The sequence below is a fragment of the Betta splendens genome, chromosome 9 (assembly GCF_900634795.4).
Source record: "Betta splendens chromosome 9, fBetSpl5.4, whole genome shotgun sequence".
Classification (NCBI taxonomy): Eukaryota; Metazoa; Chordata; class Actinopteri; order Anabantiformes; family Osphronemidae; genus Betta; species Betta splendens.
The window spans coordinates 13,484,894-13,498,947 of NC_040889.2; the positions used below are offsets into that span (position 1 = coordinate 13,484,894).

The 14,054-nt window shown below is 40.0% G+C and overlaps 1 protein-coding gene across 3 annotated transcripts; it reads right to left on the reverse strand.

Moving 5' to 3' along the window:
- Window positions 1-2,279: 2,279 nt before the first annotated feature.
- Window positions 2,280-10,586, reverse strand: arrdc1a (arrestin domain containing 1a). 3 transcript variants are annotated; one of them, XM_029162132.3, is made up of 8 exons: window positions 8,798-10,586; window positions 7,292-7,402; window positions 6,835-6,885; window positions 6,132-6,286; window positions 5,674-5,856; window positions 4,159-4,335; window positions 3,047-3,551; window positions 2,280-2,635 (listed from the first exon to the last, which is right to left on the reverse strand). In XM_029162132.3, the coding sequence occupies exons 1-8, from the start codon at window positions 8,913-8,915 to the stop codon at window positions 2,598-2,600; spliced, it is 1,338 nt and encodes a 445-aa protein (XP_029017965.1). In that variant the 5' UTR covers window positions 8,916-10,586; the 3' UTR covers window positions 2,280-2,597. The 3 variants fall into 3 exon arrangements, with proteins under 3 accessions (XP_029017965.1, XP_029017966.1, XP_029017967.1); XM_029162133.3 differs by lacking the exon at window positions 8,798-10,586 and adding an exon at window positions 7,685-8,758; XM_029162134.3 differs by lacking the exon at window positions 8,798-10,586 and adding an exon at window positions 7,488-7,659.
- Window positions 10,587-14,054: the final 3,468 nt, after the last annotated feature.

Sequence of the window (14,054 nt, forward strand, 5' to 3'; positions counted from 1 at the left end):
GATGCTTTATTGTGTGAATCAGAGGTGATGGCAGATATTACTGAACTGAACTGACAATTACTGAGACGTACTAAACTAAGTTATTCCGTAGCATTTTCTATATTTTTTGGTTTTATAAATTCCCAATATACTTAATTACTCTGTAAATGCCAAAACCTCAGGGACACAAATAGTTTATTCTTTTTAATGTTAAAAATCGTGTTTGAAACTTAATTTGCAATAATGCACTGGCTGGTTGGGAGCTTGTATGAGGAGTTTAGAGTGCAGGGGTAATTCCATCATCCTAGACTCTGATGAGCCTTGGGCAAACATTTAAAGTAGCATTTATTACTATTGGGTTATAAAGACACTAACAGAAGAGAAAACAATGTTAGAATCACGAATGACCATTTGATATCTCATTGTACTCCACTTTTCATATTTTAGTATTGATTTTATTTGACATAGACAATGTACATTGGCAGGTAACAAAAATTTCAATGTTTGAAAACTCATTTTAAAACTGACAGTTACAGTGGGGCAAAAAAAGTATTTATTCAGCCACCAATTCTGCAAGTTCTCTCACTTAAAAAGATGAGAGGCCTGTAATTCTCATTATAGGTGTACCTCAACTATGAGAGACAATGAGAAAAAAATCCAGAAAGAATTTATTTGCAGTATAAATATTCGGTCAATATTAAAGGTTCATCTCAATACTTTTTCATATACCCATTGTTGGAAAAGGTCAAACGTTTCCTCTTCACCAGGTTTGCACGCTGTTGTCGCTGGTGTTTTAGCCCATTCATCCATTCAGATTTCCTCTAGATCAGGGATGTTTTCCCGCTGGGCAACTTGGGCTTTCAATTCTCTCCAAAGGTTCTCCATGGGGTTGAGATGTGGAGACTGGCTAGGCCACTCCAGGACCTTGAAATGCTCCCTACCGTTTCCTGGGTGGTGTGTTTGGGATCATTGTCATGCTGAAAGACCCAGCCATGTCTCATCTTCAATGCCCTTGCTGATGGAAGGAGGTTTTCACTCAGAATCCTATGATACATGGCCCCATTCATTCTTTACACAGATCAGTCGTCCTGTCCCCTAGGCAGGAAAACAGCAGCAAAGCATGATGTTTCCACCCCCATGTTTTAGAGTAGGTATGGTCTTCTTTGGCTGCAACTCAATGTTCTTTCTCCTCCAAACAGTTGACGTATACCTATGATAAAAATTACAGGCCTCTCATCTTTTAGGTGGGAGAACTTGTAGCCACTGTATGATTTGAAAATAAAATCTGAATAAAATCAGGCAAAGTTAAAGTTTTGTCCTTTCAGTGATTTTCAAACATTTAATGTTTTTTTTCAATTTTTCCCTTGACCCATTTTAACAGCCAAACCCCTCTGAAAGTTTTAAAACGGCATAGTATAAAGCAAACATTTAGCGTTTGAAAAATGTCCATCATTTTTTTCAGTGCTTTTAAATTTTGAAAGGTGCTTTTCAAACCTATAGTTCTGTCCTTTCAGAGGTCCAGGTCATTGTTAAAAGTCTGTTGCATTGTCAATATTCCACATCAAACACCTGGCCTTATTTTCACACCCTGCAGCCTCTTACCAATGCTCAACCAATCACAAGCTAGTCAGCCAACAGGAAGTCTAAAGCTTACACTGGTCACGTTGGGCAAGATAAGGGAGAAAGGAATGAAAGAAGCTTTGGAAGAAAAACAACCAGAGTACTGTTATCATATACACACATTACCATTTCTTGACATACTGTAATCTCTAATGGTTTTCTGAGTATAGCTGCACACAACTCATTCCCTTTACTGTACATGGAGAATGCTAATAAAACAAAGAGTAAAGTGCATTGGGTTTTTTCTTTTTCAGAACAACTAGGCTCATTACAGGGACGAGCAGCCAATTCCAAACACAAGACAAAAGTCCATGATGTTGCTGATGTTAAAATGACATATGCATTAATATGTTAATTACAGATTTTTTGTGTTTAAAATATAAAATTGCTTTGAGTTCTACAAGGATCAGACAAATAAATTTCAGCCTTAATCTAAATGAACGTGCATTTCATCTGCTGAAGAGGATGCCAGGGAAAAAAAAAAAGTCACTTTTTACACAAAACAACCAGTGAATTACAGGCGTTATGCAGTTATTCCAAATAAGCCGTAGGCATTAGTAGAGGCTCATTTTGTTGAAGCTGTGAGATAACGGTACATATTATAAAATGTACATGATAAGTCAATTACAGATACACTACTCAAATGGATTTAAATAATTGAAGCATGTAAAAAACAGAAGTAAAACTTAATGTAAAACTGATTTATTCAAATCTACACAGCAGTTGTAAAACAACGGTAAAACAGTTCTGTGGGTGTGATTGATTCGGATTTAGTGAACCTAATAACAAAATAGTACAATTAATCAAACAGAACTAATGCCTAGCGTGAAGACAGCCAACACATACAAAAGGAGGCTAAAATGCATCTTTCTTTAATATAGGTTTGCCTATCTATTTCCTAAAGTGCTATTAAAATGATCCAGAAGCAGACTGGTTGTTGTAAGTGTTCCTTTGTGCCAGCATACATCGGGAGAAGGGGTTCTGGTGCTTGATTTACTTCATGCGTTGCAACTCTCGTCATAAGAAGGAGGCGCATCTGTGACAGACAGAAACCAGCAAGTTATTTCAGGACTCACAGTTGGAATGTTCATCCTAACCATCCTGGACCAGGCCTAATCCTAAACCTGGAGATTCTGATCCAGGTCATCAGCAGGTTAGAGCACGGGCAACAAACAAGGCAGTTCTGAAGTCAAACCATTTAAGATTGATTGCTACTGAACTGTGAGCTAAAAGCTGATAATGATCCTTATGGAAGCTCTTATCTACTGTAGGTTGGCAGATGTCGCTCGATCTTGTAACAATGTGAAAGGGCTTAAATTGTGAGGTGTGTAGCAAATGCCTTTGCTCCTGTGTCTAGTGAACATCAGTATAAACACTGGGAACTAACAAAAGGTCTATTACATATGCTCCTCATGACAAGGCTACAGAATGAGTGTGGGCAGCTCACCTTGTGGATAACCTGACACGTATTCCTGTGGCATGGCATGCGGTGCTGGTATTGAGCTGCAGCTGTTGTCAGCGGGGTAAGGTGCTGAGGCCTGTCTAACAGGCCCACTGTCCTTCTGGGTCTGGGTGAAGGAGAGACCTGGAGCATAGCTGAAAGCACTGGGTGAAACCAACTGAGACTGGCGCTTGCTGGGAAAGCTGCCATCTGTGGTACTCCCACCATGTTCTTTAGGGTAGTCAGCTGGAGGAGCACTGGGAGAAATAAGAGAAGACATCCTGGAGCGAGGAGCAGAACGGGGGGCAGGTTTTGGAGTACTTCTAGAGGTCAGGGGGGGAGTAGTGGCAGAGGTGGCATTGTCTGGGGGGAAAACACATGCTGCTGTATTTTCAGCACAATCAGAGAAGGAAAGATGAGCTTTTTTGGAAGGGTGTCGTTTTTTATCAAGTGAGACGTTCCCAATATGGATGGGTAGGGTCAGCATGACATCTGGAGACTTTAGACAGACCTGGAATCAGACAAAAATGGAAAAGAGGACAAAGTTGGTGATTTTCTTCCTCAAGAAAGAAACAGTTTTGAATTGCTTTACAGTAGAGAATATACAATTTATGTAAAACTCCTAAGCATTATGCATCAGCATCCACCTGCTGAAATTATACATTCATTTTAGAGTGAACTAGTATATAAAAGTATAAAAAATAATTTAACGTTTCATTAAAATATTTATTTATACAGTGCAAAAATTTTGTGTATCTATGTCTAAAAGTCGAGTTATGGCCACTGCACTTCTTCTAGTCCACTGAACTTGACTCCTAACCTGGATGACAATCATAAGGAGAAAGGTGTGAACCTTGGTACCTAAGCAAGTGTGATGCATTAGGAAATGTTCATAACTCTGACTAAAGTGATTGTAATATTTCAAGTTACATGTAAGTGACCTGGTCAGTTAAAAAGTTGTGGAAAGCATTTGTTTTTTAGGACACACATTCATGGCTGTAAACATCTTAGTGTTGTTTAATATAGTGTTGTATAGTGTTACACTATAAACAAAGTAGAATGGCCAAACTTACTATCTGATAAATGGAAAGGCAAAATAGCTAAATACAGTGACTTACTTTAACATAATATTCAATTTTTATAAGATCACATCCAGCGAGAGATGACTGAGGAAGAGCAGGAACGATGATCTGTTCCTTCCACTCCGCCTCTTTGCCGGCCTTAACCACACCTCCCTCCACATCTGCGATCATCCTTAGATCATACGTGGGCCTCTTTGTCTCATAGGTCACCCTCTGAAAACACAGATGGATAAAGTGAATTCAACACTGCGGAACATAGTTCATCCACAGAGGCAGTGGTTTTAACAATGTATGCACTCATTAATAAATGTGTTGCTGCACTTCGGCAGCAATTTTAAAATAACTGAATAAATGATGGATGAATTTACTTATAGAAAATATATGCAACAATGTTCTGCCTCACAAAAGTAAACATAAACAGAACGAGAGAAATCCAACCATTACATATGACATTAGTTCACAATACTTATTAGTAGTGCTGGTTAGCGATTAAAATCCTTAATCGCATTAAGCGCATGAATTTTCTGCAATTAATCGCATGGCATTAATATGAGAAGCATTCAGTAATAAAATAATACAGTGAATTATAAACGATTAAACTATAGTGATACAGTGACACACAATATTGACCACATGGCATGCTTTGTGGTGTAAAATTCACCAAAATGTGTAATTATTTTTCCCCCTTGTTTGTATATTTGTCTACTTGTCTGTTTTAAGTATTCTAAGTATTTTAAGTATTTGTATTTTACAAAAGAATTTACGAACAAAAGAATTTCCCCATTGTGGGATTAATAACGTGGTATCTTATCTTAAATCAAAAGTAGTATATCCCACATTTTCACCTTAAAACTACTACTCTCGGGTGAGAGCAACAGTAGGTGCATGTTGTAGCTCCTCGCCTTTTCATACAACTCGTGTATTCTTCCTGTGGCGCGTCAGCACTACTTATTAGCATTGAGTTGGGCGCAAACAGTTGTACGGGGAGATCAGGGCAGAGGAAGAGGCCTGATACGGTCTTAAACAGTAAATAAACAGTTCCAATAGAAAACAAGATGTCTGAGCCAACATGTAGATGAAGAGGAAGCTGAGCCCTGTCAAGAAGCCATGTTAAAATTAGTGAAAAATTCACATCAACCGTGGAAATTCATCCAATGCACAGCAGGGGTTACATCATAATGAGCTCACTGATATCACACCATGCCTAGCCCTGATATTACACATTAAGATAGATAAAGACATCGCATATCCTCCAAGTCAGTGGTCACGTGCTTTGACTCCTCCGTACTGTTACACAGCAGTTGAAAGTTAGGTTAAAGTGCATCAAATGGTTGATGCAGAAGCTGCATGTTAAGCTTAAAAAAGTTGCTGGAGGCTGAAGTGAACTAGACAGATGTCAACTACCTTCTGTCGCCTGGTGGTCAAACTGAGACTTGCATCCAGTTTTCTTAAGGAAGTAAAATCACAAACGCACCACAGTGACCACGCTGCTTGTTTGTAAGCGCTACAACTGTGACTGTACCAGGGTATGACTAGACGCGAACCATTTACCTGCATCAGGCTGGCGCCCATGTTGCCTGTGTTTTTTCCAGATTGGTTGTAGATGCTGACTGTTACCTGGATGACCTGGCCTGGGGTGTAACCCTTCATATCAGTCTGGGCCTTCATCACCACTGTGCCAGTTTTCATCAGCATGTAGGTGAATTGCTGTGTAACTGCAGATGAACACGGCCCCTGAATGAACAAAGATTAATTGAAAAATTTAATGTAGGCCTCATGTACCAGCGAGCAGACAATGGATTGTGTTCATTTAATCAACACGTGATTAAATCACACACACACACACACACACACACACACACACACACACACACACACACACACACACACACACACACACACACACACACACACACACACACACACACACACACACACACACACACACACACACACACACACACACACACACACACACACACACACACACACACACACACACACCTTACCCATATGTCTGGGACTTCATTCAGATTCAGAAGGCTCAGCAGGTAGAAATATTTTTCTGTGCTGTAGTCTTTGGAAAATCGTGGCGTGTCAATAAAGGCTCTCACTCTATAGATGATTCTACCATAGTTGCCTTCAAAAGATGTTGGAGCAGATGCTGTAGGGCAAACATCCAACATGTGTCAATAGCTGGAAACAAGTATTTAGTAGTCAGACTGTGGGCGGCTCATACAGTATGTCCTATCAGCTACTGTAATGACAACAAGAACAGACCGGTTGGGTTAGTTCAGATCACGCAGTGTTTCTTGCCATGCAGCAGTGAAAGATGAATTCCACTTGATAAGTGGCCCAGGAAATGACAAACACCAACACAGGCTGGACACTTATTGGTTCAATTTTGTCTCCTTGTTCTGCAAATGTTCTAAATGTTTAGTGTTGAGAAGTGGAAACCAGTTTTCTGGCTCCACTCAGCAGTAAGGGTTAAAAGGTAAAAGCATGTGTACCGGGGCGGTGTTCTCCCCAGTTGTCTAGTACTTACATAACTATACACAGCTGTATTCAGTCTCACAGTTTAAAGTGTCTTAATATGACTTTTGTCAAAAATGTAAAATCAGTTGAGTTGATTCAAAACAGTGAAATTGTATTAGTACCAACATGCCAAGAAATCACTGTGACACACATGAAGGAGAGAATGCCACACTTTACCTGGTATGAGAAACTTGAAGGGAAACGTGTGTTCTCCCTGTTTCATGGTTCCTGTGGGATACAAAGCAAAGGCAGTGTCCATCAGTGGATTCTGGAACAGTTTTATTGGCTAGTTTTCTACTTACCACATATGTCTTAGGGATGCAAGAAAAATGCTCGTCAGTAATAATATATTTATTAGAAATAATGTAAGAATAAAAGCATTAAGTCAGATCTGATTAAAGACCTGGTGCTACAGTGGTTTGACATATGCTTGACTACATTTGCTATTTTGTTTATTTTGCCTTCATGTGTCACTGATGCTGATGCCACAGTGAACCAAAACAACCGTGAATGCATGCTAGAATCTCCACAACCAACATCAACTGTCTGACTACAATAAGGAAAATGACATGTGTGTATAATATGCTGCATCCCGTTGTGGTAACAGTTTAATAATAAGCATTTGGCTGCATACCTTTGTCTGCGACAGAGGTGGTGCTGTTAAAGTACTGCTCCTCTGTTGTCCATGCAGTGTCCTGTGCCTTGCTGCTGATGCCACAGAAACCATTGCAGTTCACTTTAATGGCTGCAGAACATAACAGAGCAAACATGGTGGTGACACATTAGACTGGTCTTAATGCAGAGCAGTACGTTAAAGGCCTCAGACGCACTTATCAAGGTGCCCTTTCATCTGTCCCAAGGCTACTTTATAGTCTCCCATGAAGAGAACATCTAAGCACCCTGTAATGGTGGCTAGAGCTTCGGTAAATGGGACTAGAGGAACTGCAACTGGTCTCCAAAACAGATGAGAGCAGACTGTAACAGTACAAAAAACAGTGTGATCAAGTGGACCAGTGTTCAACTTTACCAGCAGCTACTGTCCATGAAGAACGTGAAAAGTACTGACATCCTGTGAGGTTTTATACAGAAGAAAAAACATGGTGATGGTGTGTTGGATGAACATCCAGAATAATCAAATATTTGGTGGCTAAGTTGGTAGAGCGTTGGCTTGGGGAGTGGAAAGTCCCAGGTTCAAAGTCCACCAGAGCACTATTATAACCCATCCCTACTACCACTACTGCTTATTATTAGTACAACTACTTCTATATGGACCTAGTTTATTAATCTAATCTAATAAAAATTAACAAAAGAAGTCACATAATTAATTTGTGCATTTTTATGACAATGAGATAAATAAAAGCAATAAAAATACGATATATAAGAATTTCCATTTCTCCCCTCTATTTTTTAAATGCCCTGTTGTAATCATATCCATTGTATACAAGGTGAACTTAGTTTATCTATGACTGAGTCAAGACCTGAAATTTCTAACTAAGTGGTTAGATGAGGGGAGAAAGAGAAGATCAAAGAGCAGCAGAACGCTGAAGTCACACTGTATATGTTTGTTCTGACCAGCTCTCCCTGAAGAGGAATGTAAACAGACTGGAGACACAATGAAACTGCAACTCACGAGTAAACAAAGGCCAACAGCCTGAAAGGACTTTAAATGAACAGCCAGTATTAAAGATATCGTAAAAAATTAAGGACACAAACAAAATGACATACACAGTCACTATTCAGAGAGAAGCTCATCTCAGCTGATCTGGTTCTGACGAGAATGCTGTTCAAAAGGTGTTCAACATGTTTAAAGTGTGGCAGATAACATTCCATCCTGAAATGTGCATACAATGTAATTCTTTAATCCCAAGCTGGAAGATGTTGACCTTACTGGGGGCAGCAGGCCGCAAAAAAACAAATCTTCAATTAGGTCGCATAAAATGTCACACAAAGCCTAAATAGCAGTGAAGTTGCCAATAAATGTGGAGATCCAAGACGCTGTAAAGGCAGACAAACGCACCAACATGAAAACTCGCTTTAAATGTACTTCCAGCGATCCACCAAACCTAATTTTTGACTTCATTTGGGTGACGGCGCCTTTCCACACCACGAGACAAATAAGCTAAACTGTTGAGACTCTTACCTTTACACGGCAGCGGCTGGTTTAGCTTAATGGTCACGGTCCCGGTGATGGAGTCGCCTGGACTGTACGTGTCTTTGTTTTGGTCAAACGTGATCTCGAACTCCTGGACTTTTCCCATGTTTCCCAGAATGGCCGACACTGAAAACTACCTGCGCAACGCGCCCTAACTACATCCTCCTACCGAGGCTCGTTCCAGGTGAACAGACAGGTTAGGTCTCTCTTCAACTTGCTCTGACGTCAAGAATCACTCAGAACTGCCTATGTAATCAACGATGACCTCGTGAAACCGAGGCGATAGCAGTTTCAGGCGCCAGGTTCCGCCTCCGCACCTACAGCACAACCCCAGAGCATGACGGGAAACGCCCGGCGCTCACCTTATCTAATTGGTTCAGGTGTCGGATTAACAACATGACGTTTCGTGGACACGAATCCTTCTCTCTCTAGTTCATTTTATTTGAAGGTCTTTTTTTTACTAAAGATAAAGCTTTTTAATTCGGAATGTCTGACTTTATTCTAAGTCACATTTTTAATATCTAAACATACACTGATTGATATTTATTTAGAAATACGCGTTATGTTTCTTTTCACTTGTGTTCCATGTTTGCTATTATACATTTCGTCGCATTTGAATTCGCTTGCTCGTTCTTGTTTTATAAGTGAGGAACAGCCTAAAGCCAAATGCAGAGCTCATACCCGGAAGTTTTCTACATTTTCTTGTTCCGCCTGATTTGTGTGGACCTAACACAAAGAGCTAAAGTTAACTGCTGAGGTTGTTGTGTGGTCACTAAATGCAGTTTAAAGTTTTTACATCGACCCTGCGCACCTGCCACATTTAATAGGCCGTATGTGTTTTTCTAACATATGGATGGACTTTAGACAGCGGTGTTTCGAATTTAAGAGTATCCGCGTTAACTGGTGACCGAACGACCGCGGTCAATGAGCCGTTGTTTGCTTTTCCGTGATCAAATTAGCCGTCGCTATAGTTGAAGTGCGCGAGTGCCAAAAGACTCACTGTAGTGAACAATGGAGATGATATTAGACCTAACGTCCTATGGAAACTTACGGTAAACTGCAAAATATCAGAAGTGATATTTACAGTTACAGATGAAATGTAAAAAAAATACAAATGGCCTTTATTCAAAAACTTGTCTTTGAATAAAATAAGTTCCTCATCTTAAGTAAAACATCAATCCTTCACAGCACTACTTAGTACTTTATGTACTACTACCACAGTAAATATGAACTCATATTACTGCATTGTTTTGGAATCATTCATTACTAAACTTTTTTACAATAAACAGCCTTGAAACCAATAGCTGAAGTTTGACCTTTCATAAAACGACTCCCTCAAATTAGTAGAACACTGTTCCTTCACATTACTACTTAGTACTTCAAAGACTACTACCACAGCAAATATGAACCCATATCACTGCATTGCTTTGGAATAATCATTATTATTATTACTATTTATTACTATTAACAACCTTGAAACCAATGGCTGATCTTTGACCTTTGATAAAAATACTTCCTCAAACTGGCACTTCCTCAAATTAGTAGAACACCGTAGTAGTAGAGTCAAATTAGTAGAACACCGTTTCAGACCTGGTCTGGGTCTGGCAGAACAAGGAGACACTGGTCTGGGTCTGGCATTATGCACCAAAGTCAAGTTATTTACCATCAAAGTTGACTGTAAGAGTCATATCACAGTACGACATGGTACTTTTAAATACTACTTTAAATACCACTAAACAGTAGTCAACCTTACTACTCCTACTTTAAATACTACAATAGTGCAGTTGATAGGGAGCACAGTAGACTTATCGTGCATGGCACCCCCTCCATGGTCGATATGTTGAAGTGTCCTTGGGCAAGAGACCGAACCCCAAGTTGCTCCTGGTTTTTCAAGCTAGCGCCTTGCATGGCAGCTGCTGGCTTTGGATCCCTGAAAGGTGTATAAACACACTATATTAATGTGGCTCATTCACCATTTACAATTTACAAAATCCTCAAATATACAGTAAAAGTGCACAGGTCTTTGTGGGGTAAGAGTACACGTCCTGTAGAGTAAGAAAACACTGGTCTGTGTCGGGAGTGCGGGGGTGATGGACCCAAATGCACAGCTCTCAGGCAGGGCTTTGATAAATCAAGTCTTTTGTTGGTAATGGAACAAGAACAGCAGGCAGCAGGGTGGTTGGACAGGCAAAAATCAAAAACCGCAATACAGCTTCAGCAAAGGCACAGATGAGGACTAAGCAGCAGTGATGGGCTGGTTGAAGCGGAAGCTCCGGAGCTTGTATAAAGAAAACAACACAGCGGTTCAGAGACACTGTGCCGATGCTTGATTCATTTGGCAAAAATCACGTGATCAGTGACGTCCGAAGCGCCTTTTGTCACATTCATACGTCACCGCTTCAATACGAGGTTCAAATCATTATAAGGAGGAGAAGCGTTAGCAGGTTTTGTGGTGTGTTTAGGTGTCAATTTTTTTTAATTGAAAGCGACGTATAAGACACATGGAGCCTGCGAGGAAGAGAGGACGTTCTGATGGCATTTTTATTGCCCAGTTTATGAACAATTCTAACTCCAGTTCAAGTCAATGAAAGAAGAGAAATACACTTTTATAAGTTACTAGAGAGAGAGAGAAAGAGAGCGAGAGAGAGAAAGAGAAAAAGAAACTTTATTCATCCCACAGCAGAGAAATTTAAACTGCTGGAACAGCCACAATAAGACAGCAAAGGATTTGTGCAGGATTACAAGAAAAAAAAGTAATATACACATGTATATATTTACAGGCATGTAGCGATGTACTTGTGCAGAATTAGGCAAGAATTAGCATGTAAAAGAAGCATATGACAATAATGAAACATATGATATTGTATATAAATGTACCTGTCCACTGGTTATAGATCACAAAAGCACATGGAGGCAGTGACCTCTCAGCACAAGGATACTTCCCTCTGTGGACTGTTGTTCTCTATATATATCTATTAGTTATATAACTATTAAAAAGGCACAAGCAAAACAAAATCACATTTATCTAATTAAATTAATCACACAATAGTGTATTTTTCTCAAAGCATCACAATGCTATCAAACGAAATCAATCAATAAACTTTGAAACCATAATAGGTTGGTTCATTACAGTAACTTCAAGCTGCAATTTATTTTTTTGGCCACCAGATGTCATTAAAATACTGTGTTGAAAAACTCGGAGTAACGAATTCCCCAGCTAGTAATCTAGATGGTATTTTAAGGAAATACCAATAGCATTACCATTACAGCAGATGAACAGTCTTATTATGAAAACGATGACTACCGTTGCGTGTTGTGCTCTGCTGTAAACATTTTTGTAGTAGAGCTGTCTAAACGCCGGTTGAGTGAATGGCGACTGGTTTGACCGAAGTTGTTAACCCTCCGGTTTACAGACAAACATTCAGATTTGCTTTAAATTGCTTTAAATTTAACAAAAGGTTATATTTTAACAGTGTGTTTGAATAAGACACAGTTTAGTTTAGTAGTCGTTTAGCAGCCTTTTCATTTTGAATCAAAGCAGACAGTTGTTAGAAAGTCACAGATTCTTCATTTAGCAAAACTCTGGCTGGAAAACTATTCCTTTTCAAGAGTCTCTGTGACGATACTGCTGACATTGCTTACAAATGATGAAATAAATTACTGAATTAGTATTAGAGTTGCTGAGAGCTAAAGAAATGAAGAGGACTTTGATGCAAAAAAAAGGATTCTGACAAATCATGTCTCCTAAAAGACTTCCATCTCCTTGGTCTGCTTGGTTCACCACTGGATCCTCTACTGGTCATCTTCATCAGGACAACGAGGGTGGCTCTCCTCCTATTGTGTCAATGTTGTGAAGGACAACACAAGCAACTATAATGTTACATGCCCGCTCTGGCCACGTAGACACTAGAACCTCGTCTTCACGATGTGTTCTGTCGTGAGCCCCGTTGAACCGTATCTGTGGATCAGGCTCAGGTTCAGAGTAGGGTCTCATCAAATAGAGCAGACAAGGGAACCCTCTGTCCCACAGCAAGAAGCCATTGTAGTGTCCTGTAATGATTAAAATGTGTATAAAACAACACAGTAAAAATAAGAACTTGTGTAAATTCCAACATACCGTGTTGGGTCAGGGTTATGTGGCATACAGTAACACCTTAAAAATTCTGGAATCGTGTACTGACCCTGGCCATTTTGCATCAACATTATTGATGACAGGGCCTTGGCGGGATCGGGATTTTGCGGCCTCTACTCGCCACCTCTTCTTCATAAAAAAATTAGGTCTGGTGCATCTGATGTAGCACCTGTTGCTGCTCTTAGCTGTTCCATTTTGATGTAGTGAGTGGGTTGCTGATTTTTCATGCTTTATGGCATTTCTACTGAGTAGTGACTCAAAAGCTTTTGCTGAGAACTCAGTGCCTTTATCTGATCTACTATACATCACTTTCCCATAAGTGTCTGTGATCTGTAGCAGTGGCACAAGACACAAATTGTGTCTTGCTGCTCTGCTCCATTCTTTCACCTGCATCTGTGTCCTTGGCTGTCCTCCTGTCTGTCTGACCACGTCTGACACTTAGCCGTCTGTCTTCCTCTCGTCTGTCTGACCCCCAGTGTGTGCTCTCTTCCATCTTTTAAACGTACAGTACCTTACTGCTCGCTAATTCTTCACAGGTGTGTCCAGTTTACTGAAGGAGGTAGGTTAACTCAAAGTAATTCCAACGGCAACCGGCCTAATCAACCTCATGCACAATAAAAACACATACAATAAAACATGTAAGCAATAGATCATGCAGTTCAAACACAAGTTACATATTACAATTAAACACAACACAAACCTGTTAATAAATCCATAAACCAATATAAATTAGTTCATTCGTGACATTTTCGTACCTTCTACCACACCCTCTAACATCCTCATAATTACAGTGCCCTAGTATCTCATGCCAAGTATGGGTATCAAAACAACTGTATCAATCAAGCTGTAGTGGCTACAGATATTGATGTGTGTGTGACATAATTTCTCCTTTTGATCGCCCAAAGACTGCAGAGAAAACTTGACTGGGGGGTCAAAACTGATCCAAAGCGAGATCAAACTGTAGCTTTGGGTGAAAGAGCAATGCTGATAAGCTATGAAACATGGCCAGTAGTCAATAAACACTGTATGGAATGAACAGCCAATGGGAGCCGAGCAGGGTGGAGCGCAAGCGGCAGACTGTACTACTGTATAGTACTGCTGCCAACACAAGGC